Here is a 27,226-nt window from a genome sequence, read left to right as displayed (position 1 = left end):
CTCAATGATCCTACCACATGTCGCTCTGGTTCCCATACTGCTACACTCTTCTGTATGTTTGCTTATATGATTTTCCTTCCGAAAGTTCCCATGGTGCACGGTGCTACGCCAGCCACTGTGTCTGCAGCAACAACATCTGCCACAAGTGTTCCCTTCGCTGCAACAGCCACAGCCAACCAGGTTTGCTAATTTACAGCTTTGTTCCTTACAGACATCTTGAAATCAGTGCTTTAATGAGCATGGGGGTTTTGATTATGCCTCTTGTTGGCCTACACATTCTCTGTAAGATCTGCGGCACAGCTTAATAAGCTTTTATCCATGCTCCAAAGGTGCTGCAGTTCCATTTCTGATGCTAAAAATAATTGATAATGGAGTTTCTGACTCAGTCTCAACATTTATGGGCCATGCTGCTTATTTCTGCTCTCAGAGATGCAAAGAGAAAGGGATAATACGAGGAACCCATTACTTATTTCTATTTCTGTGAAGCCCACGGTTCCTCTTTGTGCAGAACTCCACTCAGATCAGTACAGCTTTTGTGCAGGGGGATGGCAGGATCAGGGCTGTAACTCTGAACTTAGCAGTCTGGCCGTGTTCTGATGCTCCTCAGCTCTTCCAAAAGCCAAACAAAGACGTTTGGGGCTGGGCCACACAGAGGCAGGATTTAAACCTTTGTTTCTACTTGTGATTCTGCTAGGCCAGGGCCAGTTACTTTCTGCACTAGACAAACTTGTGTTAATAAAATGCCCACTAAGATCTGACTTTATTTCCAGATAGTTACCCCAGTTGTTCCCATGTTTGGATGTCTTTTTGGAAAAAAAAAAGAATAGTGTTTTAATGAATGAGCAATCAGAAATCCTGCCAGGAGAGCCCCAGAGAGAGCCTGCAGTGGGGATGAGCACCAGGGCTGGTGTGGAGTGGCCCTGAGGGCTGCACCTGCATGGCTGAGCTGTGGGAGGGCATTCCCACACAGTACGTGGCTGAGGATGCACCAGGAGAAGCTTTTAAATGACAATCTTGTTTCTCTTAGAAAAAAAAAAAGAAAAGATTTTGTGAGTTGTACTAGAAAGTGGGAATTGCCATGTGTCCTTAAGCCATCAGTTCTGCTCTGAGTGAGGAGTCACACAGGTGCCTTTTAGAAGAGGGGAGGAAACACTGCCCATAACGTCTTGCAGGTGTGGTTCTGTATGGTTGTGGATCCTGGTGGTAGAGGTCAGTTCGTGAGACAGGCTCCCCAATCCCCTGCAGTGCCCCTACCCGTGCCGTGGTGCTGGGGCCACTTAGCGAGGGCTCAGAGGTGCCATTCCAGAGGTGATGCTATTGCAGGATGCCCAGTGCTGGCAGCCCAGGCCTTACAACCACCTTAGCGTTGTACGTCCCCAAACAGAGCTCCTGTGACTCTGCCTTGCAGGGGGAGATGTTGGCCGAGTGGCCATGGCCGGGGTGCAGACCAGCACGAGAACTGCTGGGTGTTTGGCAGGGCCAGCCTAGAGCTACACCTGCCTCTGCTTACATGTCACCGAAGCATCTCAGTGCCACAACGGACTGCACTGCACAGTTAGTTTAAGGATTTGTCCTTAGGTTCTCCGTTGGAGCAAAGGGAACAAGTCAAGCCACGGAGAGTCATCGTCAGTTTTAAAATCATCTTTGTCCAAATTGCCATGCGTTTTCCCAGACAGATCACAGGGAAGCTTTCCGTTGTAGAAATGGATCATTTCATGCATCTCCTCCCTGGAGCCTCATAACACACTTAGTAAAGTACCGCAGCCAAACCTCAATATATACATATATAATGGATATATGTATATACCATGTGAGCAATGCTGAAGTTATTTACTGCCACACGATGCAATGTGCATGCATGCCAAAGTCTTCAGATCTGGCCCTTCATCTTCACTGACTGGTGTTGGAGGTCCCTGCCATGTCCCGCCAGCACCACCCCGATGCTCTCCGCAGCTGGGTGCGCCGGCCTGCCTGCAGCAGTAGGAAAATGGTACGAGACAATTCCTTACCCTGGAGGCATTTCTGTGCAAGTTGGCAGTGCGGTGGAGCTGTGTGATGCTGGTAGGGGAGGAGAGGGAAGAGGGGTGGAGGAAGCAGCACCGAGACCTAGCGCCGGTTTGGTTAAGAGAAAGTCCTCTTCATTGCCTTTCCTGCTCGCATTAATAGACCGATGTTTGTGCCCATTAGGAAAGAGTCTTTTCAAGTGCAGCAGCTGTTTGTGGCCGTACGGAGCTGTTCTGTGTGCTATGCCTAAGCACGTCTTCCTGCACGTGAACAAATCTATTCGCTCCATCCAGCAGGACCTCCTTTTCCTCTGTGTAACCACAGTTCCTCTGGTCCTGTGTGCAGTAGTGTCCTCCTCACTGAGGCCGGAGCTGCAGCTCTGCTGGGGCACCGCGCTGCGCAGCGCTGCACGGCTGCGGCCCGGCACTGGGGGCAGGATGTATGTCCTCACAGCCGTACTGCTTGTAGCCCTCTGGCATCTTCTCTTTGTTTGGAAGGAGAGAGGAAAATGAGTTGATGGGACACTTAAGAAGCCACGTAGCGGATTCTGTCTGTGCACATGGAGATTTTGAGAAGCGTTCTGCTGCTTGGGGCGCTCCCAGCTCTGGAGCCAGGCCTGCCTGCCCAGCGGCTGCCAGGGGCTCCCAGCCGTGCTCCGTGCTGTGTTCTCCCGCAGCCCGGGGCGCTGCAGGGCTGGCCCAGGGGCACGGGAAGCAGGAGCACTTCACAAAATCGGGACTGAAACGAGGCCAGGGTGGGATTGGCATTTTAAATGATACGCTGAAAGCACCGAATTTTGTGTAGGCCAACAAAAAGGGCTATTTTCAATTACCGCACTGCATGACTGTGTAGATTTTAACTTCTGTTATTTCCTCAAAGACCAATAATATTACTAGTATTTGTCAGTAGTACTTAACACCCTGTTTTCCCAGTTTAAGTTGCTATTGTAGCACTTCAGTTGACTTTAACTTATAGTTACGATGTAAAATCCACCAACTCACAGCTGATGCTCACTTTTCCAGACTGTTATGTTCTATAGCAAAATACTGCGTCTCGGGGTGGGCTCCTGGCACGTGTTACTCATTGTTTACATTTTTTTACCCATAGATACCCATAATATCTGCCGAACATCTGACTAGCCACAAGTATGTTACACAGATGTAGACATTTTGTCATCAAACAGTAAGTTTTCGATGTGTTGTTGCTTGCAGTTTTTCTTACGTGTGCTGAATTTGTCTTTTGCAGGGGGACAATGTTTTTGTTTCCTTTCAAAGAAAACTACTGAGATATGAGGGAGGAGGCTGAGCTCCCACTGCTGCCATCCTGCAAAGGGAGAGCCCATAGTTAGCAGTGCCCCGCCAGCCCGTGTGCTGGCCTGGCATTGGGGCGGGTGTGCGTGGGAGAGCACGCTGTGCGTGTGGATATACTTTTGCATAGCAAAATCAGAGTCTCTGTGATTAGAGGTTTGCTTCCTGTGTATAAAGGATGATGACACCAGCTCTAGGTGAAGGGGTCATGCCAAGCTCTCTCTAGAAAGAAGTAATTTTAAGTCTCCACATTAGGAAAGGCAGGGTGATTCACCAAGAGCGGGGTTAGTCACCGCGCTGCAGCTCACTTGCTGTCGGGCAGGGCTTGTCAGGCAGCCGAGCGCTGCACAGCGTTGCTCTGGCCAGGCAGTGCAGCGGGGACGCGGTGCCGGGTGCCCGGCTGCTGCTCATGTTGTGTACCGGAGCTGTGCCCAAGGCAGCGTGTGGCAGCACGCCTTTCCTCCTGCACAGCCTGAGGTCAGCGTGCCTGAGCCGCAGAGGTTTTCTCCCTACTGTGTGTTCCTCTGGGCAAACTGTAGTTTCCAAACTGTCGCTAATTTGCATGCTGTGAATTCAGACCATCAGCAGCGTGTCACCTCTGGGTATCCCTGCTGTTTGCGTTATCCTTCCCCCTCCCATGCTCCGTTTCTGCAGCGTTTGCCACTGGTCCTAACGGGGCAGTGCTTTGGGTGACGGTTATCCGCTGCGGCGCTGTGCTTGCGGCCATGAGTGCAGCAGGGGTGCCTTGCAGCGGCGGAGCGCCCGGCCGGCCCCGCTGTGCTGTGTGCTCGCTGGCTGCTCCCTCGTCTGGCCGCGGGGATAACAACGCTCTTCTTTCCTTTCCAGATCATCACTGAGGAGAAAAGGACAGTGTGTTTGGGTTGAGGAAGGACAAGTTCATTAGCCATAATGTATATATCGTCAAGCCACACTCGGAACCCCCTCAGCAGTAAGACATCCACACATTGCATGTTAAGGAGACGAACGAGAACTTGGGAATCCACTGCACACTGTTGCCTATATACTTTGTACATTTAATTGATATTTGTGCTGAGGTGATCTTCTTGTCTAAGAACTACAACATTGTCTATCTTTTCTAGCGCAGGAGCGCGCGTACGCGCTCGGATTCGCGTGTGCGGCCAATTTCCTACATAACCGTGTATGTCACCTTGAAAAGACAGACTATGGTGTAACCATGAATCTATTATGTATTGGTACGTCTGTAGACCAAGATATAATTTTTTAAAGTAAGTTTATTTCTTTCAAGGTTTACAAATAACAAAGGTGCACCTTGTATTTAAAATTGCCATTATAGATGAGAGCGTGCATGCACAGTAATTTTTGTTTAAGAGTAATATTTTTAATGTAATGGATTGTAAGAAGCGGTAAGAGAGGTATCTGACAGAGATGAATGTGCCAAGCAAAACCACAACCGTGTCTATTTTAAAGCACGTCGATGGCTTTAAGTACCACATTGTTACGGATTCTCATGAAGTGCCATAGACTGTACAGCAGACCAGAGTGTTATTTTGCAGTGTTATTTTCAGAACCACGTTTTCGCTTACCTTGCTCGTACCGATCAGTCAAAGGGCACCGTTCTGTTTCCAAACCAAAGCCGTCTCAGAAATGGCGCTCGCTGTGCTGCCGGAAAGGGAAAAGCCATTTCTGAGACGCGGCGACAAATGTCTGAGGAACTACTTCTGCTTCTCTGCACAGCCTCTGTCAGAAGTCAAAGGACTCTAAACGCTCTGCAGACGGGCTGCGCCTTCCCTTCGCACAGTCACGCCTTAACTGGTGACTCTAAACTAAGGCGGCAGAAGCACTGGGTCAGATGCATGACGAACCAAAACATGGCAAGGCGGAGGTGTTGATTAGCGTAGGAATCGGGTGGGTGAATACTCGGGTGAGTTTTATATGTGATTTTTTTGTTCAGATTAACTGCTTATAGCCTTAGAAAGCCTTTACAAAATAATAATAATAAAAAAAGATAGATGTGCATTCAAGTTTTAAGAACGGATTCATCCAAAGGAATTCCTCCTTGTGGTTTGGATGTTGCAGCTCGTAAAGGGTATTTTTGCTCTGTTCAGCAAAGTGCTGACGTGGGGGCCAGGGCACTGGCAGCACAGCGGGTGGAAGAAGCGCGGGTTCGGTTCTAGAACCTTCCATACTTCCGAGTTTACGGCGAGTTTTTATGCTTGAGAGAGATGCTTTATAGTATAAGAATGACGTGTTGATTTTACTGATTGTACTGTACATCTATTAAAGCCTTAGATTATTACATTACGGGTTACAACCCATACCAATGTAATTTCAATCGTGTTAAGAAAGTATAGGTGACTTCACATGTTATCGTAGTTACTCGACATTATAGACTATTACTTCTTTTTTTCTCGTTAAAAGTGTAGTTTCTCCTCCTTACATTTATTAGGTCGTTTTCGTTTCCTATGACCAGCTGAGTGCCGTTTCAGTTCCTGGGGTCGTGTTCGTTAGAGCTGAACTAGGAGAGCAGTTTCCTTCATCACGTAACTCAGTTTGGACTTCGTGTAGCGTCATCCGAATATTCGTACTCTTGTTGACAAAGGGTTTCTATTTTGCCGATTTAATATGACAATGTAAGAATGTCAGTCATCGTTAGTTCTTGTCTAGTTCTCATTGAAAGAACAAAGATCTTTTATATGGATATCTTATAATTATATAATCATTGCTAAGTAAGGAGTTAAGTTGTTGCTATGGCAACGATCCTGGCAGACAATTGAGTAATATTTTGATGATTTATTTTGTTTGTAATTAGTTATTATGAGAAAATCTAGTTCCTAGATATTAGAATAAAATTTATTTTCTACTGTATCCATTTCAAATGTTAAAATATTGTTTAAATATTTTTTGAGATCCCTGGATATCAGGCCTTGTTATAAATAAGCTGCATAATCGATAGATCAAGGGACTTTTTGTTGATAATCCAAATACTCAAAGTTTACGTAACGAGAATTATAGCGTGTGTGTGCAAACTCGTGAGGGTTGATTATGCTGCAGTTGAGCATGTGGGAACGTACCGGGAGAAGGTTGACTTTTTGCACTTCTGTATATAGTCAAAAAAGAGAGAAACCTGTATAATAGTAAGATCTTATTTTGAATAAAAATGTCTATAATTACAAGGAGTTTTGTTAAGGCTAATAAAATGACAGGCTGAACAAAATTGCTTGCAAAAGTGGCACAGAGTTAGCACTCCATACCCCTTCAAAAAAGTTGCTTTGCTTTATGTGGACAGCTTGTAGTTTGCCAGGATTTTTTCAGCTGGAAAGATATGCCATCCTTCCGAGATCTCATGACTGACAAAAGCTCCACTGGTTCAAATCTGCCTGAAAACCATTGCGAAAAAAGGAAAAAAAAAAAAAGGAAAAAAAAAAAAAAAAAAAGGAAAAAAGCAAAAAAAAAAAAGCAGGTACTTCAGACCATCAAGGTGAACCCATGGATCCAGTATTCCGTACATTACTCAAAAACTACTGCATGTTTAAAGTATCAGAGCTATAGTAAAGGTATATACTACTCAGACCAGTTTCTGGCCATTTCAGTGGTTTATTGTTCACAAAAAAGATTCTTCAAAACCGATACTGACTTTCACAAAGAGTTGAATCATGAACAGGCAAACCAAACAGCACACCGTAGCTGTAGTTGTTACGTGATTCTTTTTTATTGCTGTAGTGGTGCTGTTCTTTTAGCAGGTGAAAAAAAAAAAGGTGCGCCGTTTTACCGTTCTGATGGGAAGCACTCAATGAACCTCGTGGTTGTCAATGCCAAAGCTGGAAAGACAAAAGGCGGTGGGGCCGTTCCTTACCTCCCTCCGGTGCTGGGGCACAACGAGGGGTAAGCTGCACTTATTTGCAACCCCGCAACTTTCATCTGCTGAAAGGACAGATGTGCTTGGTTTTACTATTATGTAATCACAGACTTACTTTTGCTTGTAGTTGCTCCAAATTATGTACTCTGTCCTGGGCTGCAATTTGTTTTTATGCTTATTTTATTATTACTGCTATAGTTGACCTTGCTGTATGGAAAAATAAAGTGAAATTGCCCTAATAAAGGTTCTCTTTCTTAATTACATTTTTTGATACCGGGTTAAAAATTGCACCTTTCTCTTTCACACGCACTCTGTCAGTGCAGTTGTGCGTCTGAGGGAGCATCCTTTACCTGCAGGGGAAGAAGCCCGAGGTGCCCCTGGGTTTCGCTTTCCTTCCCCAGCACACGGCGGCCGTGGGCTCCCCAGGGCTGAGCTCCTGCGGCGGCAGTGGGGCGGAGATGGCAGCTCTGGGCACACGGACTGAGCCCCACGAGCCGCAGGCTGCACTGCTGCAGGCACTGGGCTGGGGCACATCTGGGGCTCCCAACCTGGGGCCCCACTGGAGCTGCACACCCCACCCCCCCCTCTTTGAGCACTGCTGCTGACAGCCCCATCTGCCCACAGCACGGTTTTCTCTTCTAAAAGCGCAGCTCTGGTCCAGGAGTGGGTCAGCAGTGGATGTTCCCTCTTCCTACCTTCCCCTCCAGTACTGCTGTCTTTCGGGCCTTCAGGCAAAAGGAGCAGTGTGCCTCATTGCATTAATAGCGTGCGGTGCCAGGGGAGAACGCTGCAGCGAGCCGACCTGTTCCGGGGGGGTGCCTTGCTGAGGTCAGCACCGGGCTTTGTGCCCTGCGGCAGCACACTTAGCGTGCATCGGGGACCATTTGCTTCCATCTGTGCAGAGGAAAAGCTCCCGGTGCTCACCTGATGAGGAGACCCTCCTGGAATCCCACAGCTCCACCAGAGCTGCCCAGGGGGCCCTGTTCTGTGCAGTGCTGCGCTGCAGAACCCGGACACCTCCACAGGGCTCTGCTCGTCTCCGCTCCATCAGGGAGAGCTCACAGGAGCACGCCGCTGCAGCCTGGGTATCACGGGTGCCGTGTCCTGTGCCACGAGGCCCCAGTGCTGCAGGGCCCCACATCCCCACACAGCAGCTCCGTGGGGAGGGAATGCAGAGCTGTGCCAGCCCCGGGCCCTGCAGGCTGCCTCCCACTCCCCACATGCACTGCTGCTGAGTGCTGCGGGAGCGGTGTGAGCTGTGCTGCTGCGCTCGGAAGGGCCCGGCTTAGTACGGAGCTCCAAGACGCTGAACTCTCAGGGCTGGATAAAAACCGGCGTCAGCCACTGAGAGCCGCTGCGTCCCCAAGATCTGAGCTGCGTGCGCTGCATCGCGCTGAGCCGGCACTGCTGCTGTGCTCACGGCGGGGAGCGGCGGGCCGGGCCTCGGGGGGCTGTGCTGCAACGGGAGTGCTGTGTGTCTGCAGATGGGGCTCCTGCACCGCTCCCCGTGTGGCTCAGTTGCTGCCTTCCTGCCGCCCTCGCTCCCCCTGGTTGCAGCACAGCAGAGCTGCTGGGGGCCGTGCGGTGCCTGCACTCACCGTGCTGTCCCCACAATGGATACACCGCACTGCACGGACCGCTCCTCCTTGGGATGCTCTCTGGGTGAGGCCGGTGCAGCCCCAGAGCCGAGAGCTGTGCTGGGCTGGGGGCTGAGTGCTGCCAACCCGAGGAGTGTTGGCACGTTCCGTATTGAGCAGCTTTGGCTCAGTGATGAAACATGGGGAGTTTTTGTTTTTCGTGTGCATTTGGTCCATAAGTGCCAAACCCAAAGTGCCACCTTTGTGTGCCCATCCCACGAGCACCAGGTGGGAGATGCTGCTGTCCCAGAGCCCCCACCACTCCATGCAGACCCCCACTGAATGCACTGAGTGCTGGGTGCTTGGAGGGGTGCGGCCCCAATCCTGTCTGTTTTCTCAAGAAAGTTCTGGATCTTGGCTTTAACACTCGGACACCCTGCTTGGAAGGAGGCCACAGTGCAGTGCTGCGCTGCTTTGGCAGCGGGGCTGTGTGTTAGGGACTGTGCCAGCACTGACCAAAGAGACACTTCTTGTATGTACCATTGCCTTCTTGCTGTGGTGCACAGCTCCTGAGGCTCTGGGCACAGCCATATGGGAGGGCCTTTTAATTGCACCCCCAGCTCTGACATGGGTTCAGGGGCCCAGGCTTTCCAGGTCCCAGCTCTGCCATTTGCCTGCGGGTGGCACCGGGCCGCCCCTCTTGGCCGCCGCTCGCAGTCTCTTGGCCAACCCTTTGACTTTTTGGTCTTCACTTCTTTTCTCAGCCCCCACCTTTGTTCCAGTTTCCCACTCCTTTTCAGCCTCTCCGTCTTTTTTTGACCCCTGTGTTTTTTCAGCCTTCCACTTTTTGGCTTTAAGATTTCCCCCCCCCCTCCCCCCCGCCCTGGCTCCCCACTCCCCAGCCCCAGCCTCCCACGCCCCAGCGGCCTCATTTCCACGGAAGAAGCACAATGCACTCTGAGCTCTAAATAAAACCCTTTCACAGTTGCCCTGAAGTTATTTTCTAGGCTTCCATCCCTCCCCCTCTGCCCCCTCTCGGGTATGTGGTGCTCTCCCGGCGGCTGACCTTCGCACCCAGCACTCAGGACCCGGTTGTTGTCCTTTGGAGGGGCCGCGGCAGACGGGGGCGGGCGGTTGGCAAACAGGACATTGGCCTCCAGCACTTGGCGATAAACGCGGCGGCACTGATGGTGTCTTAGGGCAGTGCTCGGCACGGCGCTGGCACTGCTTTGTCCCGCTCCCGTCGACCGTACCCAGAGCTCTGCTCCCCCCGAGCCTGCCCACGGCCGGGCACTGCGCGGGGCCACGTGTGTAGGGCGAGGTGTGAGCCCGGCTGCCGGACATGGGCAGCAGTGCGCCTCGAGCAGCGCGTGCCGCTGGGAGTGAGCGTGCGGGTTGGAGCTCCGTGAGTCACCGGTGGGCGCGTTGGGCAATCTTCTGTTTCCCAATCTGTTTCCCTTCGCAGGAATCCAGCCCTCGCTCTGCCTTCAGCACGGCCAAGCCCAGCCCCGCCGCCGCTCTGTGCACGCACGCTTCTCCCTGCCTGCAGACACGTTACGGCAGTGCCCCGGGCACACAGGTGAGGGCAGAGTGCCGGGGCACAGCGCGGCTCTCTCCTCTCTGTCCCAGCAGAGCTCTGCAGCGCTGCAGCCTGAGATCCCCTCCGGGTGAATGGCCGCTGTGCTGCGGCTTCTTTGCCAGTCCTCCCCCGGCAGCACAGACATCCGCGGCCGTGTGAGCCGTGCTGAGGTCTCCTGCTTTCCGAGGGGCACCGACTCACGGTGCCGACGGGCAGGACTCGATGGAGAGCTGGCAGCTGGTTCAGGCGTGCTGTGACAGCCTCTCAGCAATCAGAGTATTTACTAATTTCAATCCCCGACGCGTTGCCCTTCTGAGGCGAGCGCTCGCTCTGCAGAGAAATCTGTGAAATGAGGCACATGATTTTCCAGCAGCACCACTCGCAGCTCGGTTTGAGATGGGAACAGGAAGAAATGTGTCAACACTTTCATGTCTCTGCATGTCGGAGCAGCGTGCCTGGCCAGGGCTGTGTGCTGCGGGCACACGTGTCACGGGCAGCACCAGGGCTGTGTGTGGGGCCGCGCTCTGCTGCGCAGGGCTATGAGCCCGAGCCCCACAGCACTGCAGGGGCCCCTCGGCACCGCTGTGTGCAGACACTGCCGCATCCCAGCAGGGCAGGCCATGATCTGACCCCCTGTGCAGGCTCTGTGAACATGGCAGTGTGCCCCGAGGTCCCCACACACCGTGTGGCTGTGATTAAAAACAGGCTGTGTGCAAACCATGTGGGGCTTTGTGTTAATTAAGTGTTGCCTCGTAAGGTGCGTGCTGGGATACAGAGGTGCAGGAGTGGGGCTGATGGCAAAATGAGCTGCTGATCAAAGAGCTGCTCAGTGCTGGGGGGCCGGGTTGGGGAGGGCCTCGCTGGGGTCCAGGTCCCCACTGCAGCCCCACAGTCAAAGCACGGAGCTACAGCCCCACACCGAGCAGCCCTGCTCTGTTCCTCAGCCCCGTCCCTGCAGCACCGCCGCTGCTAACACAGCTCTCTTGTTAAGTCGGGACAGTTCTGGAGATGAGGCACACGAGGCAGTACTCAGCTCTGGGTGCTGGGGCTGCCAGGCGCTGCTGGCTTTGCCCACAGCCCCGGTTCGTGTCCGTGATGGGATATCCATACTTTCTTCCCTATGCACGGGAGCGTTTTACAGAGAAATGCTGTCAGCATTCTGAGGGGCTGCTGCATTCCAGCATCTCAGTTTTAACACCACTCAGTGTGAAAACATGAACATTTTGACTCCAACTACGGAATGACAAATGTGAGCGCCAGACATCTGCCACTCATTTCAGAATGTCACCATTCCCCACAGCGCAGCAGTGCTGGCACGGGGCTGCGTGGGGCCCCAGGGCGGTGCTGCTCCTTTGCCCCATCCCTGCCCGCAGTGGGGAATCCCAGCAGGAAATGGCCATTCACACTGCAGTGTGTGTGCCCGGGTCAGCAGCTCGGCTCACCCAGCAGCCACAGTGCTGTTTGCAGAGCTCTTCGTGCACAACAGCTGCGTCTGCTGAGCAGCAAACTGCGTGGGAAAGAACTTCGATAAATAAAAAGTTATTAAATGTAAACAAAGGCTGTGCAGGAACGGCTGAAGGTTCAAAAGTTGTGACCGTCATGGACAACTTTTGTCATCCCTTGGGAAACAACTGGGACTTCTCAAGAGTAAGAATTGCTTTCCTTCCCTGCAGGCCCACCTGCGCTCACTTCCCTCTGGCTGCAGCCACGTGCAGACAGAGCTGTGCACACCTGGGAGCTGCACAGGGGCACGGGGCTGCCTGGAAGGACCTCCTCCTGCAGCACTCCTCCATGTGGGAGAGGAGGAGATGAGCAGCACTGCAGTGGTGTGGCAGCACCCAGCACGGCGTGCACTGCTGTCTGCTCTGCTCATTGGAGTTGGTTCCTGCCGGCTGTGGTCAGGATGGGGCCCACATTGCCCTGCACTGCTGCAGGAAGGAGCTGGCAGCAGAGGCCCCAGCATGGTTTGCAGGGAGGAAACCAAAGCATGTGGCTGCGCAGCTCGCAGCACAGCACAGGGCAACATGCTTGAGCAGCAGGCTAATAGCCACGGCCAGCAGCGTGCCCTCAGTGCATGGAGGGCTGTCGCATCCCTTCCCCTGCGTGACACTCCGCATTTGCTCTGCAGTGAAGCATGGGTTAGAAGGCTGAGCCACCCAATGCAGGTCACTGCAGCAGTGCCGTGCGCCACAGGGAATGCCACGAGTGCTGCCCCGTCACTGCGCTCCGCATCCTGCGCTGCTCTGCAAAAACGAGAGCCCCAGCACAGCCCCGGACCCACACAGCCCACTGCTCACCCCAAGGCTGTGTGTTCCCCAGTGGGACCGTGGCGTGGAAGAGCCCATCTTTCCCAGGCAGCGATGGGAGCAGGAGGGGTGTGATGGGCACCTCCTGCAGAGCAGCCGGCCCCTCTGCCTCTGCTGCGTGCAGCCCTGGGAGTGCAGCGCTTTTTCTGCGGCTGCAGGAGATGCAGGGGGGTTCACGTCCCACTGGCTGCTCACTGTTTTTTTCAGCTGGCTCTGAGAAGTGCGGGTAATTAGGAAAAATCTATAACAAGAAGTACAAACAAGTCACGGTCTGCCATTAGCCAGAAAGTCTGCTCTCTGCCTCAGCTACAGCTTGATTCAATCAGAATAATGAAGCAGAAGCTGTGCAGAGGGAAACAGCACTTGGGGAAGGTCTGAAAACACAGAGGCACAGCTCGGAGAGCAGGTCTTGCAGTGGAACCTGAAGTGGGGGTGTGGGCTGATGCTGGGCCAACACCTCTGTGAGCGCAGCGCAGCGCAGCCTATGGCATGTGCAGAGGGGCACCGGGGAAAGGCACCCAGACTCAGTGGAGGGAGCAGAGCCCTTCCCCTGTCCCACTGCCCAGCTGCTGTCCCACCCACATACCACAGGGCCATGACCGCCCGCACTGTGGGGCTCTGCCCCTCTCTGCATGCCCCCCCGTGACCCCCGAGGGCCGCAGCAGCAGTGGAGCTGTGTAAGGAACGTCCGCCTGCCCTCCCATGCCGGCCACAGGGAAACCCCCACCCAGGAATCTGAGCATTCATTTCCTGTGCGTTTTATTAATTCCAGGCTTGGTGCTCCGAGGAGCACAGTAATTGCCAAACATCAATTTCAAACGCAGAGTAAACGAATGGTCAGCTCACCATGGTTCCACGCGTCCGCTGCGAGGGGAGCGTGCAGCCCCAAAGAGCAGCCGTTGTCTGCACTGCCCACCCTTCGGACACCGCACCCACCCCCCGGCCCGTGGGACTGAACGTGCTGTGTTCGTGCTGAACCAGACCCTGCTCAGTGCCTGCACAGCTCTCCTGACAGCGCTCGTGCAGCACGGGCTGCAAACACGGGGACACGGCGTGGGGATGCCGCAAAGGGCTCATGTGGGGACGGGTGAAGGGCGGCCCTACAGCCACCTGGGGCTCTGCGCTCACAGCACAGCTGCGCTCCCTCCCAGCACCACCAGAGCATCACAGCCGCTCTCCTGAAGCTGTGCACTGGGATGGGATTGCACCGAGTGTGGCACGAGACGAAAGCAATTTGTATTTACTGCTCCGCCACATCCCAATCGCTTCCTGTAAACCATGCGGCCGCGGAGAGCCGACCTCTTGTGCTCCTCGTGTTTAGCAGACCTGGAGTGGGTGAAGATGGGTGGCATTGTGTGGTGACACAACTGCAGGGGGTCCCGGTGTGGGGAGGGGGCTCTGGGGCCGGGGGAGCCCCTCTGTGCACCCCACCTTAATGGATGGCAAACCCATGGCCGAGGCAGTGCGCCCCTCCTGCTGGCCGTTGTGAGCTGTGCCAGGTCTGCCCCCATTAAGTACAAGACATTAAAATCAATCATTAATAACTTTAAGAGGTTTGTGTAACAGCAAACGTACCCGCTCATGTTTGAACATTAACAGAGGTAATTTTCCTTCTTTAACTTCTCGTAGATAAATTCTAGAGATTACAAAAGGATTCAATAATTCCGATTGTGCTTTCCAGTATGCTTTCAGAGCAGTCTCTGCACCAGGCTGCTGGGGCTCCAGCCCTGGAAGCAAAGGTTGATCCCCAGGAGCCCCCCAGCCCAAGCAGCTCAGGCTCTGCCTGGCACGGCCCTCACCCCCAGTGCCGGCTCTGCAGACCCCGGGCAGTGCCCACCCGTGTCACAGCAGGGCACTTAGGGTGTGCGGGGCAGCAGGTCCCAAGGCTTGGCTCCCTTGCTATACAGTGCCTGCTCTCGTGCCTTCCTGGCCGTTTGGGAAATGTGAGCATTCTCTGACAGCTGGGTAGGATCGTCCTCCTCTGCCAGCAGCCAAACCAAACACCTTACCTATGGAGAATGGCGATTCTATTTAAAATGGCAGTATGGGAAGGAGGCGGAGTGCCCCGTGCTGAAATGAGAGCAGTTCTCCAGTGCTCGCTGTTATCTTTAGACTCCGAAGTGCGGCTGCTCGGCTGCGACCACGAGGCCACTTCCACTGTGCAGCACGGCAGCAGCACACAGCAGGATCCATTTACGTGCTCTGAAATTCAGAAGGCACTCCAAACTGCAGCTCCGTTACCCTTTGGTTTATGGTATGAGGAAGTTTTCATCAGAGAGGGAGAAGAAAAGATGCAGTTTGTCTGTAGAGGAATGCGTGACAGTCATGCTGGGTATTGTGCAGTATGGACTATGTACTCCGAGTTCTCATGTTACCCACTGCTGACCATAAAATTGTAATCTATAGATTATGGGGCCGTACTCTATACCCTAATTGCCTCTATCAGCCCCAGCCCACCAACGGCCTGTGTTGTCAAGAGCCAAGTGTCAGCTCGGGTACGACACACACACAGCAGCACTGCTCCCACCAGATGGGACAGGGCATGGCAGTGCACAGGGTGTGCCCCGGGCTGGGGGCACCGGCCCCTCAGGCATGGCCATACACAGCAGCCAACCCTGGGGACACCGCTGGGCTCTGCTCTGCTGCAGCGCGTGGGCAGGCAGCAGCCAGGCTGCTTCCCGGCAGCAGCGCAGACCCTATCTGCTGCAGACACCCCACAGCCCTTATCAGCCCCACGCTGACGTCCCTGGCTTCCTGCCCACAGGAGCATGCAGTGTGGGGGGGCCCTGATCAGCCCCAGCCTACAGGGTGCAGGCAGGAGGCAGAACCCACTCGTTGCTCGTCCTCAGCATGGAGCGGCTCTTTGCACACCTTTCTGTCCGCACTCACGTTTCCCAAATGCATTGCCCCCAAGCCAGGGCCAAGTCTGGACATTCTCAGCAAACAAACTGAAGCTGGCAGGTAATGAGAACTGCGATGAACAGCCATTGCTAACAGCCTGTTGTTAAGCATTTTTAAATGGACACGAATGAGCCTCGCTCCTCTTGCGTGGGCTTTGCCCACATCCGTTAAGCCAGACTTCCCCGAGCCTGCACAATATCTGCAGACACACACCTATACACAGAGATGTGCCCGCACCTTCACCACCAGCAGCTGTTGTGGTGCTCACGCCCAGATCCCAGCAATGAGCTCAGGCCCACTGATCCCCCCGGCACCCCAACACACGGAGCTCTGCACCGTTCCCCGCGCAGGCTGAGACCCCACAGTGATCCGGGGCCATCCCCGCACACCCACACAGCGCTGCGGCGCGGCTCTCATTGGCCTGGCTGGGAATTTCCGCGTGCTCTCCAGTGGGCCTTCATTTCTCATTAGGGATGTATCATCCCTTGGAGTTAAATCAGCTGTTAAAAGAACAAAACATTAGGTTTGATGGAAGTCGGCGCAAAGCCCGGAGCGTGCAGGAGGGGAGCCGGGAGGCAGAGCTGCAGAGGGCTCAGCCTCACCTTACGGTGGGAAGCGGCTCCCAGCAGCGCTGCCGCGGCACGGAGGAAAGGTGCAAATGGAACATGTTGGATGGTTGCGCTCCAAAATAAGAACAGATCAGTGGCACAAGCAGGAAGACGCTAATTTGCTGCCTGCAGATGAAGTCATGTAACAGCGTGGCTGCTAAAAAATATGCCTCGTTCTTCTCTGGTGGAAGCGCCGGGCCTTTAACTGCTGCAGTACTGCAGTCGGAATGTGCAAACTTCGAAGCAGAGAGTGGGACCACCGGAGAAGGAGGCAAGAACGCCGGGAATTTGAACACCGCGTGAAAGGGACTTAAATACTGCGTGAGAGGGAACGTCTCGGTGCTCGGAGTGGCAGCTCAGTCCGGCGGGGCTCTGCGTTCCTCCCGGAGCAGCGGGGTGAGGCGGGCGCGGAGCACCCGAGGGCGTTCCCCGGGCAGCGGCATCGCAGTGCCGCGTCCGCCCTACAGAAAGCAATAGGGAGATGGGAGCACCGGGAGGCACGGGGGGCAGACGGACGCCTCGAGAACCCCGCCCAGCACGGAGCGGCGGAGGTCCTCAGGGCGGCACGCGGCCCTCGGAGCCGTCGGCCGATTGGCTCCGGGAACGGATTCGGTCCGGCCGCGCCCCCTCACTCCTTTTATTTGCATCTTCACATCCATCCCCGACCGCGCACGTGGGCCCCTCCGGAGCGTCACGCCGAGGGCCACCTCTCCGCGCCGCCGGGACGCGGTGGGGAGCGGGCGGTGCCCGGAGCGCGGCTTGTGTGCCCGCAGCGGTGCTTCGCGTTTCGGTCTCCTTCCACGCGCCCCGTCTGTCTCCAGGAGAGGCCCCGGCTGCCCGCGGCAGGACGCCGCTCACACGGCGCTGTGCCGGGGCTCCCGGTCCGAGGCTGCGGCTGAGGGCACCGCCCCGCACCGCCCCGCGCCGCGCCTCGTCTTTCTCTTCCTTTCGTATTAAAGTTTGGAAGAATCTTCAAAGCGGCAAAGGTGCAGTTACAGAAAAATGGGTATACGAGAAGGAAAGCTCTCATTAGGACAGAATTCCAGACGTTGCTTCAAAGTGGCAGCGCCGGGCGGACGGCCCCCCCCGCACAGCGCCGGGCGCAGCGGGTGGCCCGGTTCGGCTCGACGGAGCGTTCCTGTAATTGAGCCAGACTCCGAAGTTTGAGGGATGAATCCATATGCATGAGGCGCTAATAACGCTCCGTCAGAGGCGCGGCTTTCAGCCCAGAGCCGCTCCGACCGGCTCGCGTCTCGCCCGGCGCGCGTCTGACTCCGGCGCGATCGAGGAGAGATGGTGCGGAGCGGCGGAACGAGCGTCGCCACGACGAGGAGCACCGAAGCGCGGAGCCGGGCGCGCACCGCGGGTCGCGTGGGGGGGCCCGGGGAGGCCGGACCCACCGGGGGGGGGGGGGGGGAAGGGGGGCGGGTGTTGAGCTCGCGGGGCGGGCACGCGGCGGGGATGGGGGCCGCGGGCGGGGCGGCGCGGGGCCGGGAGCACCTCCCGACGGGGCGGTGCGGGGCGGTGCGGGGCGGCGCGCCCCTGGGCCGAGCGCTGCCCGGGGCCGCCCCCCGCGCCGCTCCCCGCCCGGCTCGGGCGCTGCCTCCCTCCCGCGGCGCGGGGCCGTGAGGCGGCGGATGGAGCCGCGGCCCCGCGATGGGCACAGCTGCGGGCGGGACGCCGCCTCGCGCCGCCGGGGAGCGGAGGAGAGAGCGCGGAGCGGAGCGCGGCGAGGGAGGCAGGTGGGGCGGCGCGGGGCGGGGGGGGGGGGGAAGAGCTCGGCGCGGGCGGAGCGGCCATCCGCCGCCGGGTGCCCCGCACCGCTCCCACCCCGCGCCGCGCTCCGCGGAGGACGGGCGGCCGCGGCGCGGTGTGCCGGGCTGCGCGGCTCCGCTCACCTTCCCGCCCGACTCCCCTGCTTTATTCTCCCTTTCCAGATGCGTTGCTGTTCCCGTAGAGCCTTCGCCGCTTCGCCCCAGGCCGATGTGAGCGCGCCGGGAGGATCATGACCGAAGCCCTCATCTCTGCTGCTCTGAACGGGACGCAGCCCGAGCTGCTGGCCGGCGGCTGGGCCGCGGGGAACGCCACCACCAAGTGCTCCCTGACCAAAACGGGCTTCCAGTTCTACTACCTGCCCACCGTCTACATCCTCGTCTTCATCACCGGGTTCTTGGGCAACAGCGTGGCCATCTGGATGTTCGTCTTCCACATGCGGCCGTGGAGCGGCATCTCGGTGTACATGTTCAACCTGGCTCTGGCCGACTTCCTGTATGTCCTCACGCTGCCCGCCCTCATCTTCTACTACTTCAACAAAACCGACTGGATCTTCGGGGACGTCATGTGCAAGCTGCAGAGGTTCATTTTCCACGTGAACCTCTACGGCAGCATCCTGTTCCTCACGTGCATAAGCGTGCACAGGTACACGGGCGTCGTGCACCCGCTGAAGTCGCTGGGGAGGCTGAAGAAGAAGAACGCCGTGTACGTCAGCTCGCTGGTGTGGGCCCTGGTGGTGGCCGTCATCGCGCCCATCCTCTTCTACTCAGGGACGGGGGTGAGGAGGAACAAAACCATCACGTGCTACGACACCACGGCCGACGAGTACCTGCGGAGCTACTTCGTGTACAGCATGTGCACCACGGTGTTCATGTTCTGCATCCCCTTCATCGTCATCCTCGGCTGCTACGGGCTGATCGTGAAAGCTCTGATCTACAAGGACCTGGACAACTCTCCTCTGCGGAGGAAGTCCATCTACCTGGTCATCATCGTGTTGACGGTCTTCGCCGTCTCCTACCTCCCCTTCCACGTGATGAAGACCCTGAACCTGAGGGCCAGGCTGGATTTCCAGACGCCGCAGATGTGTGCCTTCAACGACAAGGTGTACGCCACCTACCAGGTGACGCGGGGGCTGGCCAGCCTCAACAGCTGCGTCGACCCCATCCTCTACTTCCTGGCCGGGGACACCTTCCGCCGGCGGCTCTCCAGGGCCACCCGCAAGTCATCCCGGCGGAGCGAGCCCAACGTGCAGTCCAAGAGCGAGGAGATGACGCTCAATATTTTGACAGAGTACAAGCAGAACGGGGACACCAGTTTGTGAAGGGATGCGAAAGGTGTGGGAACGGTTCGCAGTCACGCTGCGCCCTGACACTGCCGGACAGCGCCGCACACGCGTGTGTCGGGGTGCTCTGCCCGTCCCCACTCATTTTAGATAAAGGCTTTTTTTTTCTAAGATTAGGAAAAGCTTAACACAGTAAGTGGAAGAATTTTTAATCTTAGCGGAGAATAACATGTCAGAATTCAGCTTTCCTGCTCCTTACGATGTTCTCGTTTCTTTCTGACTTGCGTCAGATAAAGTAAAATGAAGCAAATCCCCTAAAGGAAGAGAGCAATCAAAGCGCTTCTGTTTTAATGGCTCAGGCTCCCACACTCCGAAAGGATCTTCGCCGGCCTCCCTTGCAAACAGGAAACGCAGACGAGTTGCTCAACACGCGGAGCTGCCCCTTCGGTAGCAGCCCACGGCCCCGGTGCGGCTGCCGGCTCCGCGTGCTGAGCGCTGCTGCCTCGGCGATCGCGCGGCGCTTTGGCGGCACCGGCACCGAACGCCGGCGTTGCAGAGCCGCGCCGAGCGCCGCGCACAGAGGATGCTCCGGGGGGCGGCCGCGGCAGAGGCGGTGGGCGCGGGTCGCTCTGCGGGCGGGGCGGCACCTCCCGGCACGCGCAGTGCCGTGCAGCCGTCGGCGCCGCGCTGGGCCGGGCCGCGCTGCTGGGGTCTGACTGCGGTTCGTACGGTGCGGCGCCAGGAGCGCGTGCTGGAAACTGCTCCTCCCAGCCCGGTGGGGCTGTGTCACCTGAGCTGCCCGCGTCCCGCCGGCTGCGGGAGCACCGCTGTGCCGCAGCCCTTCGGCGGCGCGAGTCGCTTCCCGAGAAAATAGCCATCAAAACGGGAATACACACGCGGACCGTGTTGTACATTTCAGTAGCTGGGAGAGAACTGATTCCTTGGCTTTGTGACAAATCACGGCGTTAACGAGACGTTGCGATATACCACAGACTAAACCCGCTGCTCAGTGCGTATCTTCTCCCGACACGGAATAGGTCATCTAAAATTAGTCAGTGTTGTGTAACGTGAGAGCGGTCGGAGCGCGGCTGAACTCCTCCATGGGCGGCCTGAATGCTTCCTCATATTTTTAAGAAACGTGTTTGAAAATATTGTGCTAAAACAGTATGAAAGCATGCTTTATGTTATAGATTCGGTGTGCAGAATTGGGTTCTGTGTGATGCTGGGGGTGACTTCGGCAGATCCTCGTTCCTCCGGTCTCCACGGTAAGGGTGAGACGGCCCTGCGTTGCTCACGGACTCGAGCGGTCGGTGAGGAGCAGCAGCAGCCCTGGTTACTGCCCGACAGCTGTGCACGGCAGCCTCTGCTCGGACACACGGCTCAGTCTGCAGAATCCCTATTTATTGAACCTATTTATTAGAAGACTAAATGTCAAGTTTGTAAAGTGTGGTTCTGTGTTCATATCAGAATCGGGCATTAGTGGGAAATTTGGCAGCATGTTTAAGTCACTGTAATACCGTGTCTTCTGACAGAACATCTTTATAATAAACTCAATTCCACCCTGACTTTTCACTCTTATATACAGCCCGTAGATAAACTAAGCTCACGGATTGCCCACTGATCAATTAAACGCTGCTCGGGAAGCACAGCTTCTTGAAGCGACGTTACGATCTCATTTAGCAGCGTAAGGTGAAGAACGCAGAGAGGAAAAAAATCCCAACCAGGGGTCAATTGCAAATTAATCCCTACTGACAAACACTGACAAACAGCACCGCCTGTTCGTACCAACAGAGAATGACTGCGGTTCACACGGAGGGAGCGCTGCGATGCGGGGCTGGGCTGACATGCTCCCACTGCTGCCCTGGCTGAGAACCGGGTCTGCAGCCCTGAGTTCCCGGAGCTGTTTCTCTCTTTTCTGTCAGTTGGAAACACAGCGTCCCGCTAAGTCACATCTGTGAGCAGATCCTGAGTGGACGGGCAGGGCAGAGCACAGAGCCCCGTGTCCGCGCTGCTGCTCTGCTGAGCTGAGACCGCTGCTCCCGTGGGCAGTGAGAGTACACCCGGCCCAGCACAACCACGGGCATTTCACACTGCTCTCGTTTTCCTCCTTTTGGCTCCCACAGTCCACAGCACAACGCTCTCAGCACACGTCCTGCCCCGCTGCGACCCCTGAGGGCACAGCCCCAGCTGCCACCTGCAGGACAGCTGCCCAGGGCAGACACGTCACGGAGCTGGTAATTAGCAAGCGCTGATGGCAGCGGGCAGTGCTGCTTTCACCCCTCGTCTCACTGCAATGCCAGCTGAGGGCCCATCTCCCCTCACTGCACTGCAAGCGGGGTTCCATGTATCAGGATTCCAGGTCACTCCTCTGTATGGGAACTGTTGAGTCCCAGCCTGAAGCACTGATGGAGCACCTGGGGAAAGGAGGCGGTCAGCCCTGGGAGCACAGGTGAAGGCAATCCAGCGGTGTGACAGGAAGGGGTGGAGCCTGGCTGCACCTCTCTTAGACCCCATTGAAGGGCTGACTGCCACTGGGGAAGGATCTCTGGTTGGAGATTCCTCTCCTGTGGAGTTTTCCCTGCCAGCCTGGATCTTCAGAGATGGGTGAGCACTTTCCTTTTTTCTTTGTAGTGCTTTTCTCTCATGCTTGTTCCTTTGTCATTACATCTCCTGTATCACGGTTCCATTGCACTGGTCCTTCTGATTATTACACACCTCTTACTCCTTTCTCCTCTATTTGGGAATCTTTAATGAATGCAATCATTCCCGGAGGATGCCAATACCAGCCTGAGGTAAGAAGCTCTTTGTGAGCCCAAGACTGTCATTGTGGAGCATACAGGGGTCCATGCAGGAAGGAGTTGCTGTCAGTGGCCACACTGTACTGCTGCTGCTTGTGGGGCTGCTTTTGTTCTCATTTGTGCCCATTAACTCCCACTTATGGTAATCTTTAATACAAAATGAAGTCAGGATGAAATACACACAGGCTCTGATGGCAGCTCAGGCACCTTCATAGCACGATGCTGAGGATCAGCAGCTCCCTTACAGCTGAACCATCCTATTTTTCACTCTGAACCCACTCCATAGAACACAGAGGTGATGAGATGCTGGCCAAGAGCTGTGAGCCAGTCGCACTGAGCACCTCAGGCCCCGTCCCACCCCACACTGCAGCAATGGTCAGAGCCCACTGCGGGACAGCATCTCTGCCCAACCACATCACCACACCTCCCGATGCTTTGCAGCCATACAACTTGCAGATCAAAGCCACTGCTTGCTTTGTGACTGAGAATCACAGTGTGGTTCAAAGGTATTTGTGAAAGTGTTTGTCTCTCTACTGTTCTGTGACTTAATGCTGATGAGTTCCATTTCTGTGGGACTATGGTGAGATCTGGTTTTGCAGCACCCACAGAGACAGCGTTACCTCTCAGTGCTCGAGCTTTGAAGCTTCTCAGCTCGTTCAACTGCTTTCATTAAATAGCAGCGTAAAAATCCCAATGTGAATAATTATAGTGACCAGGAGCTGCTCTTTCAGTCCAGCCCGGCCGTGCACCACGCTCAGTGCTACGCACAGCTCTGCAGCCGGGACTATTTTTAGTGGCCCAGCACTGCAGCGCGCAGCTCTGCACCTAGCAACCTGCATGGGAAGGGCTCCGCAGCAGCGCTCCTCCTGCCTTTGTGCTCCTGCCGTTAGCTCACACTCCTGGGCAAATTCTCAGACAGCAATACACGCTTAAAAATAGATAATAGAAGGTTGGCAAAATACATATGCTGTGAGATGCTCTGAGGAGACCGATGGACCTCTTCTGACTCCAGCACGCAGGCCGGGCAGCCCCAGCTCTCTTCCTGCGCTCTCCTGGCTGCTCCCTCTTAGTGCTAATTGCCCTAGTGAGGACCAGGTGAGCACAGCCCTCCCCCAGCCCTACACAGCTGGGAGCTGCTGCTGTGTGGGGTGGTGCCTGGGGGGCCAAACCCTGCTGTTGGGGGGGAAACAGGTTTCAGTTTTTGGGAAGTGTTTGACTCTGGGGCTGCAGGTGTTGATGTGGGGCTCTGACTGTGATCCTGTAGTTCAAACTGCAGGTGCATGGCATATACTACAGCCATATTTCACTTGCTGTACCTGTTTTACTTTGAACCCCCTTGGTGTAAGTGTGCTGCTGGCCCTGAGCTCACCGAGCAGCCTGTGCAGCAGCTCTGCTCTAGTGCATGGATGGCAGCTCCCAGCACACTGCTGGCCGGGCTACTTCCGTGCATCTCGGCTGTGGAGAAGTATTATGGCTGTGTGTGCTGAACCTCGCTGCTCCCCTTTGTGCACAGTGCTTGGTCACAGATGAGTGGTGTCAGGAAGCAGGTTCCCTCTACACTGTAAAGGAGGCATCATTATTTGTCCCATATCACTGGCCCTTTGCTACAGGAGACTCACTGAATGGTACTGACCTTATGGGATGTGGCTTTGCTACTTCTAAGTCTCCTGACAGCCATCCGGGGGCACCTGTGGTTGATGCTGTAGTGGCCACAAATGCCATGTGCAGGGCCAGCCTGCTGTCACTGCTCCAACATGAGTGTCCCAACCACACTGTGCAGTGTGAGCTCAGAGAGCCCAGAGCTCATTCCTCCCCCACTGAAGGGAAAGTAGAGCTTCTTTCTGCCCCACGGTTGTGTGCACCGCATGGCACAGTGTGGCCCCGTGCAGGCAGGCAGTGCTGGTGGCTGCAGATAGCCATGGTTTGGGTCACTCACCACACAGAGAAATGCTCCTGTGCTCTGAGAAAAGCCTCACTAGTGCAGAGACCACTTCTGGAACAGCATGGCCCTCAAAACTGTGAATTAATTCTGAGCGAAGCAATGCAGGTTTTGTCCCAGCCCGGGGACAGCCCAGGACACCCAACAGCACCAGTAGCAGCAGGAAATGCCGTGGTTTTGTTCCTGCTCTGAGTTGGTGACCCTGCCTTTGTGCTGCCGAGAGCCCGCAGTGTGCCACAGGAAGTCAGAACTGGCAGAGACCGAAACGTCCCAGCAGAAATAATCAACCACTTTGCTAGAAGGAGGAGACTGCACTGATCCACTTCATCTGACAGTTAAAAAGGAATGTCAGATCCCCTTCAGACGCCCTGTGTGTGAGCCCTGCAGGTGCTGGGATCAGGGGGTGCTGAGGGCAGCGGGAGCCCACTGCGAGGTCCTGGGCTGTGCCAGGAAGGGGCACAGTGGGGCTGGGTGTGCACACAGGTAGATAATTCCTGCCAGCAGCTCCTCTTGTTTTTGATTATACTAACTCCGTCACCAGAGTGCTTACCTCCATGGAACTGCTCAGGGTGGCAGCACAAAGCAGGGACCATTCCCACCCCATCCTCACTGCTGCTCCAAGCAGGACACAGCTCTGCCAGGCACTGGATGGGCTTCACCTCTCCCTGTCACACCCAGGACAGGCGCTGTTCCCATGGGAGGAAGCTCTGCAGTTATGCAAATACCCAAACAAAGGCCTGGGAGGCTTCTGTACCAACCCCTGCGAGCAGCAGCAACCAGGCAGACAGCAGCACGGCATGGCTCTGCCTGCACTCCCTCCCAGCTGCAGCTCCCCTCTGCCCAGATGTGCTGGGACACGTTGGGCACAGGGAGAAGCAAGCTCTTTGATATTCTGCATGTCCCAGGGCTGTGGCATCGATGCCTCCTGCAGAAAATGCCCACAAGTGAGTGTGCGTAGTTCCAGGCCTCGCCGACACCAGTACTGGGCAGGGAGAGCAGCCCCGTTCCCTCCTGCACACGGCCTGCTGCCCATTAGCATCCTGCTCACGCTCTCGCACAAGGACTAATTTTGGCAGGAGCCACTCCTGCCCTACATTTCTGGAGGCTGCTTGCTTAAAACAAAATCGCTTTGGGAGGCGAGAGCTCAGGGGGCTGCCCCCTGGGCCCGCACCAGGACCCCTCCGTGGCACAGTGGGAGCTGGGGGTGTCAGCCCCCATCAGAGCTCAGCGTGAGCTGGGACTCAGCAGCGGGAACGAGAGTGAGCCAACGCTGCTGCTGACATTTACACACTAAAAATAAAGCTGCCGGTGTTAAACGCTTTCAGAAAACGATGCCAATATTCATACATTACTTAGGGGACTCAATTCAGAGCAGAAGCTGCAGTTCTGTGAGCCTGCTCCCGCTGCAGCCAGAGAACCACCAAAACGACCTTCTGTTCCCGACTCCTCTTTTGCTGGGCAAAAAGCTGCCGAGAGCAGCACTGAGCCCAGCGAGGAGCAGAGGAAGGGGCCGGGGCTGTCCGGAGCAGCGCGATGGCGATCAGTGCAGAGTGGGGAGCAGCGCAGCACAGCCCTCGCTGCGAGCAGATGGGAGAGGCTGACGGAGCGCTTGGATGGCGTTCAATGAACATGTTCTGCAGCCTTCCATTCTGCACAGGAATGAATCTGCAAAGAACACTTCTCAGTGCGTTTGGGCCGGTATCGTCCCACTGATATCTGCATCGCTCGGCCAGCGGCATGTGGGTTCCTTAATGAGCACCTGGGTGGGTTCCTCAGCCACTGCCCAGAGCTGAAGGATGCAAAATGCCCTCAGCCACCGCGCCCAGGTGGTGCTGTGTCAGCAGCTGCCTTAGAGCACACACGGGGAGGCACACATGAAGGGCTGGTCGGCAGAGTCCCAGCTGCAATGCCCCAGCTGCACTTCTGGCCACGCTGCTCCAGCCCACAGCCCTGCTCCAGGGCCAGGCTGCACGGAGCTTTGCTGCTTGGAGCTCTCCTACAGCCGATGCTGGGAGGGATGACTCACCCCTAAGTATAGCGCCCTGCACCCAAAATAGAGCACGGGGCGTGCTGGGCTGTGCGCGGCACCAGCAGTGAGCTGAGGTGTGCAGGGGAAGGTGGTGGGAGCTGGCTCCAAACACCCGCTGCTGGCCCAGGCTGCAGGAGTGTGCCTGCTGCAACAAGTCCTGCCACGTGCATCCTGCTGCAACAAGTCCTGCTGTGTGAATTCCTGCTGCTCTTCTGGACCAGTACAGCTCTTTGTGGTGTTACAGGGACAGAAAACCTCAGCTGTCATTTTTTCCCAATCAGTTTGTGGTAACCAGAGAGCTTATGGATGGGATCGGTTTGCACTGTACCTAAAAATATACCATGAGCTACATGCACACGGACGCACATATATCCATGTGTATAAATCTGTGCATGTGCACATATACAGAATGCCAGGAGACAGTGATGATTTATGCCCCTTTTCCACTTTCAGTGCCCCATTGCTCATTGCTCACTGTGACACAGGGAGCAACGTTGTGCACTTTTGGTCTCAGTTCCCATCACTGCTGCTTAGAAATGGTCAAAGAGACAACGCCAACACTGCAGTGTGGCCATGAGCATCAAACCCAGCACGGTGCTGCAGTGCTATCCCAGGCAGCCCTCTGCTCTTACGCTGCCCTGCAGCCACTGCTGCGAGAGCTTTGGGACTTCTCTGCTGGAGACTGCTGCCTTGCTGCAGCTCAGTGCAGGGGGAGGCAGGCGGCGCGGGGCCGAACGCAGTGCAGATGGGATCCTGCTGTGCCCCAGGTGCAGCGCCAGCTCCAGGAGTCACATCCATCCCAGCACTGCTGTGCTCCAGCAGCCGCGCTTGCCCTCCAGTATGAACTGTGAAGGACACCAGGTAATATTCTGCCCCTCAGAGTAAGATAAAACAATTACGTCCGGACACGGTCTGCAGCAAGCACCAGAAGTCACACTGCAGCCAGTCAGTGCAGGGAAGCTCCGGGGCACGGGGTGAGGAGCCGGGAGTGCCCGTCTGTGCCTTTAACCCACGGCCTTCTTGTGCCCAATGGCAGTGGCCGAATGCAGACCAGGGTCCATTCCTGCACGATGGCCCACATGGCATCACTGTTCCCTGTAGCCACCTGCAGCAGCAGGAATGTCCACGTTGTGTCACAGCACCACACCACAGCACCACACCACAGCACCATACTGCAGCGCTGTGCCCAGGGCTCCCACCCAGGGGCAGGCATGGAGCTGGTGCACCTCTGCCAGCCCCAACCTGTGAGCTTCCAGGGGCAGAACTATGCACATGAGACCACTCC

The 27,226-nt window shown here is 55.9% G+C and overlaps 2 protein-coding genes and 2 long non-coding RNA genes across 31 annotated transcripts in view; 3 read left to right on the top strand and 1 right to left on the bottom strand.

The window, feature by feature from the left end:
- MBNL1 (muscleblind like splicing regulator 1) overlaps nucleotides 1-7,388 on the top strand; it is a 47,987-nt gene extending 40,599 nt beyond the window's left edge. For 14 of the 25 annotated variants that reach the window (XM_046898464.1, XM_046898463.1, XM_046898462.1 and 11 more), the window contains 3 exons: nucleotides 86-180; nucleotides 3,112-3,186; nucleotides 4,158-7,388. In XM_046898464.1, the coding sequence (XP_046754420.1) occupies nucleotides 86-180; nucleotides 3,112-3,168 (152 nt within the window). In that variant the 3' untranslated portion in view covers nucleotides 3,169-3,186; nucleotides 4,158-7,388. The remainder of the gene's footprint in view (nucleotides 1-85; nucleotides 181-3,111; nucleotides 3,187-4,157) is intronic. The other 11 variants (XM_046898467.1, XM_046898468.1, XM_046898461.1 and 8 more) reach the window with 3 other exon arrangements.
- A 2,535-nt stretch (nucleotides 7,389-9,923) lies between these two features.
- On the top strand, nucleotides 9,924-11,025 carry LOC107054144. 2 transcript variants are annotated; one of them, XR_001468145.4, is made up of 2 exons: nucleotides 9,924-10,047; nucleotides 10,192-11,025. It is a non-coding gene; the product is annotated as an uncharacterized LOC107054144 (long non-coding RNA). The 2 variants fall into 2 exon arrangements; XR_005862301.2 differs by having other exon boundaries at nucleotides 9,924-10,108.
- Nucleotides 11,026-14,141: 3,116 nt separating this feature from the next.
- Nucleotides 14,142-17,493, bottom strand: LOC107054145. Its single transcript, XR_001468146.3, has 2 exons — nucleotides 16,115-17,493; nucleotides 14,142-16,012 (listed from the first exon to the last, which is right to left on the bottom strand). It is a non-coding gene; the product is annotated as an uncharacterized LOC107054145 (long non-coding RNA).
- Nucleotides 16,784-20,740, top strand: P2RY1 (purinergic receptor P2Y1). Of its 3 annotated transcripts, none has more exons than XM_046898334.1 (2): nucleotides 16,784-17,416; nucleotides 18,058-20,740. In XM_046898334.1, exon 2 carries the CDS (start codon nucleotides 18,126-18,128, stop codon nucleotides 19,212-19,214), a length of 1,089 nt encoding a protein of 362 aa, XP_046754290.1. In that variant the 5' UTR covers nucleotides 16,784-17,416; nucleotides 18,058-18,125; the 3' UTR covers nucleotides 19,215-20,740. The 3 variants fall into 3 exon arrangements, with proteins under 3 accessions (XP_046754290.1, NP_001383043.1, NP_990664.1); NM_001396114.1 differs by lacking the exon at nucleotides 16,784-17,416 and adding an exon at nucleotides 17,730-17,858 and having other exon boundaries at nucleotides 18,058-19,427; NM_205333.2 differs by lacking the exon at nucleotides 16,784-17,416 and adding an exon at nucleotides 17,730-17,862 and having other exon boundaries at nucleotides 18,058-19,427.
- Nucleotides 20,741-27,226: the final 6,486 nt, after the last annotated feature.

This window comes from Gallus gallus, chromosome 9, assembly GCF_016699485.2.
Source record: "Gallus gallus isolate bGalGal1 chromosome 9, bGalGal1.mat.broiler.GRCg7b, whole genome shotgun sequence".
Lineage (NCBI taxonomy): Eukaryota > Metazoa > Chordata > Aves > Galliformes > Phasianidae > Gallus > Gallus gallus.
The sequence above is the reverse complement of the archived record's forward strand: the minus strand, read 5'-3'. Positions and strand labels throughout refer to the sequence as shown.

Excerpts from the sequence above, each read along its gene's own strand:
- P2RY1 (XM_046898334.1), top strand. The coding sequence starts at position 18,126 with ATGACCGAAGCCCTCATCTCTGCTGCTCTGAACGGGACGCAGCCCGAG.